This window comes from Plectropomus leopardus, chromosome 16 (assembly GCF_008729295.1).
Source record: "Plectropomus leopardus isolate mb chromosome 16, YSFRI_Pleo_2.0, whole genome shotgun sequence".
Classification (NCBI taxonomy): Eukaryota; Metazoa; Chordata; class Actinopteri; order Perciformes; family Serranidae; genus Plectropomus; species Plectropomus leopardus.
This window is the reverse complement of record NC_056478.1, coordinates 12390982-12394441: the sequence shown is the minus strand read 5'-3', so window position 1 is coordinate 12394441 and position 3460 is coordinate 12390982. Positions and strand designations below refer to the sequence as shown.

Below are 3460 nucleotides of genomic sequence, written 5' to 3'. Positions count from 1 at the left end.
TTTATGAGCCAATAAAACCTCAATATAAAGTTAGTGTCAATGTTTTTTGTCAGTCCTAGATGACTGATTTAAAATAATCATCCAGAAATTTGCTATGCACAAGTTTCCAATCCATTTCAGTTCCGTTCCATCCCTGTCCGTTCAGTACCATTTAATTTAATTCAGTTTATAAAGCTCCATCACAAATCACAATATGCCTCAGAGGGCTTTACAGCATATGGCAACCCTCTGTCCCCTGACCCTTCCAGCAACTATGGAAAAGCTCCCTCCAAAAAAAACCTTTAAGGGGGACGGAAGGCTAAAAGAAGTAGGGAGGCACTTAGAGAGCGCAGACTTAGACCAAGGCAAATAGCTTGCTGTAAGCTCTGTGGAGAGGTTTGGGTGTGGGAAAGGAGTCAGGAGTGGTGGGGCTGCTATGTGGAGAGTTTCATGGAGGAACAGCTCCTTCAGACCTTAAATGTCCAGGGCTACATTCCAATATCTATACAACACTGCTACCCTCCTTCAATTTGTTCTTCTTCTATAGTTTTAATGAAATGGCCCAACACTGTATGAGAGTGATATGCATCTGTACTGTGAAGAATGAGGGGAAAAAAAACACAACTTCAGATATGACCATTCTCACAGTGGTTGCATGGCCAGTTATCAGATGCATATCAGACTGAGAACCACATATGAAAACAGCCTAGATCTGATTGGGAAAAAATGGATTTATGTAAACATAGCTTTATTCCAACAAAGCCAAATGCCCTACTTTTCAATATGTTGGTAAAGATACTCAGTCATCCAGGTCATGGTTATTTCAAGGCTATATCACAGCCAACTGGGCTTGCTTTCGTTTTGTAAAGATGTTTCACTTCTTCTGCCAGGGGCAGTGAAGAAGCCTCTTAGATGAGAGGTGAAATGTCTTCAAGAAACACAATATTAATGAAAGTGAAAAATAGCCACACCCAGATTCTGATCCACTCTAAAAGTCAATGAGTTCTTCCTTAGCCTGTGCGACACCCTTTTCACCATGCTTCATGAAAATCTAGTCAGTTGTTTTCCCGTAATCCTACCAACAAATAAACAAACCAAAAATATGACATCTTAATTATAACCCATAAAACATCTTTCATGTTTAGAATTGCACAATTCTGTTTTGATGAGGCCAATAGCATTGTGTTAATGATTACAATCTACCTGTCCAAAATCACAGGTGGAGACATATCACCACGTGCTTGGTTTAAAGATGAATAAGGTGAGTAAACATTTATTGCCCATTTATATTTGCACTAACAAGCAGCAAGCTTCTTTGATGAGTCAGTGCCTGTTTCTGAGCGGATAAAGAATAAGCGGAGAATATGCTCAAAACAGGGAAACCTGTTTGCTTGGTATAAAATCATGTAAGTTTCTGTCCTGATTTGAGCAACAAGGACCCACATTTCCTCCAGGACAAGAAAAAAAAAATCTGCAGCAGTGTCAGCTTTCACCGTTCTCACTTGCGATGGTATCAGGTGTACTTTGCACAGGCTTGTGTTTGGTTAAAACTAGCCCTGAGCAGGATGGGTGGGGTAAAGTGAAGAACAGACAAGGTAAAGACTCCTGTTGTAATACGTGCTCAGGCAAAGAACGGGCTTGAATGGAATCTCCAACCCTTGGAGCGAACGAAAAGGATTACTCACTTTTTGATCGCAATGGACGCAACCAGTGACACCTCAAAAATCCTGGAGAAGGGTCCTGAGTACCTTCGAAAGCAAATGGAACTGGAGAGTGAGACAAAAGGACGTGTGAGTGCTGTGGAGAGACTTGCTGCAACTAAGCCGAAGTATGTTAAAAGCCAACAGGTGGTCAACTCGACTCAGGAGCCAGTGATCAGTCTTGGATCAGCCTCTGTGAGCAGCACTGGGTCTTCTAACACAAATCACGATGGGAATCTTGCCACAGAGAGTGACTCAAGAGAGGCAACATGTGCTCAACTAATCACCAAGTCACCAGGTGAGGTCCGTCGGTCCAGCTCCAAAAAACGACCAGACTCTCTTCTGCTCTACAGACAGAAATGTGACTTACTGCGAGGGTCAGGGAATTACCGGAAACTTCGAACACGTAAGGTGCTCCACAGCTCTGTGAATAAAAATGTTGCGTTACCTGAGGCAACAGATAAGGAGTGTGAGGCCCAATGCAACGAGGACAAAATCTCCACACCTGAGGGAACGGCAAAGGAATGCAGCTCGAATATAGCGACCTCTCAATCAGAGCAGAGGAGGAATGGAGTATCAGAGAAACACAGAGCAGAAAACAGTGATTCTGGGGCAAAGGTGACAGCTGGTGCAAAGAAATCAGCTGGTCTCCTAACAGTTCTTGAGCAGGAAAAGAGATCTGGCAAAGGGGTCAGTCGTTCTCACTCTGACATCAGCTCCAGGTACTCCAAAAACTTTGCGGACTTTGATGCTTTTTTCAAGTACTGCGGGCTGGGCGGTGAAATTATTGAGTCTTTGGGGAGGGAGAACTTCTCTGCACACTCAGATGATGTTGTGATAAACATCCGGAGTGTCAGCATCTCTACATCAGATGACGGCTTTTCGAGGAACAGTGGTGACAGCGACGGACTGATGGAGGAAAAGCTGAATAAAAAGAAAAGTCAAGGGACGTCAGTTATTGAGCGCAATGCAAGGATTATCAAATGGCTGTACAGCTGCAAAAATGCTACAGAGACTGGAAAAAAGCTACGAGACCTTGACTGAGACAACTTATTTTTTTGTTTCTACAAAGGCTGTGTGCCCACCTAAGACTGATGTACTAACTCCTGGCTTTTGTTTGTGGAAAACACTGACTTTCGGGCTTACTTCTTTACTGTATTATGTATAGTGTGTGTGTGGTTGTGCCCATCATTGTTTACTTTGGTTTCTGCACATATTGCATGTCTGTGCCAATTTAAGCTTCTGAGAAACAATGAAGATTTGGCGTGCTTGCTTCTGTTCAAACTTGCATAAAGCTATTTATGCTGGGGCCACATAAATTGCTCAGAAGGTCCCTCAAGACACACATGGAAAAAAGCTGTTAACATTTTTGCTTCGAAAATTACTTGCAGTTATATTTGATTGATTAGATGTACATTTTATCACACAGCTGCAATTTATAGAAAACAATCCCACGTTAAAGGGATTAAAAGTTAAAAATTCTGTTTACACTTGAAGACACAAATCTAGACGATTACATGAGAATCTTTGGGTTGCCAAGTTGTAAAAAGTTCTGTTGACTGGTATTTTCTCCCTCTATTTGGTAATAATGCATCCATAAATGTTGTTAAACCATTAATAAATTAACACATAGCTTTGCTGAAAACTGAATGGTCAATTATTTTATCATTCATGGATATATAGATCATGGACTCTTGGCGTAAGCAATAAAAATCATTTTTAAGTTTCAGCATGTAGGATTAAGGGAGGATATCTTTATAGAAATATATTAATTATGCTTT

At 41.4% G+C, this 3460-nt stretch overlaps 1 protein-coding gene across 1 annotated transcript; it reads left to right on the top strand.

Moving 5' to 3' along the window:
* The first annotated feature begins 1588 nt into the window (after positions 1-1588).
* Positions 1589-3460, top strand: fam110c (family with sequence similarity 110 member C). Its single transcript, XM_042503782.1, has one exon. It carries the CDS (start codon positions 1677-1679, stop codon positions 2721-2723), a length of 1047 nt encoding a protein of 348 aa, XP_042359716.1. The 5' UTR covers positions 1589-1676; the 3' UTR covers positions 2724-3460.

Bases quoted from the DNA above. Each gene is read 5' to 3' on its own strand.
- fam110c (XM_042503782.1), top strand. From the start codon at position 1,677: ATGGACGCAACCAGTGACACCTCAAAAATCCTGGAGAAGGGTCCTGAG.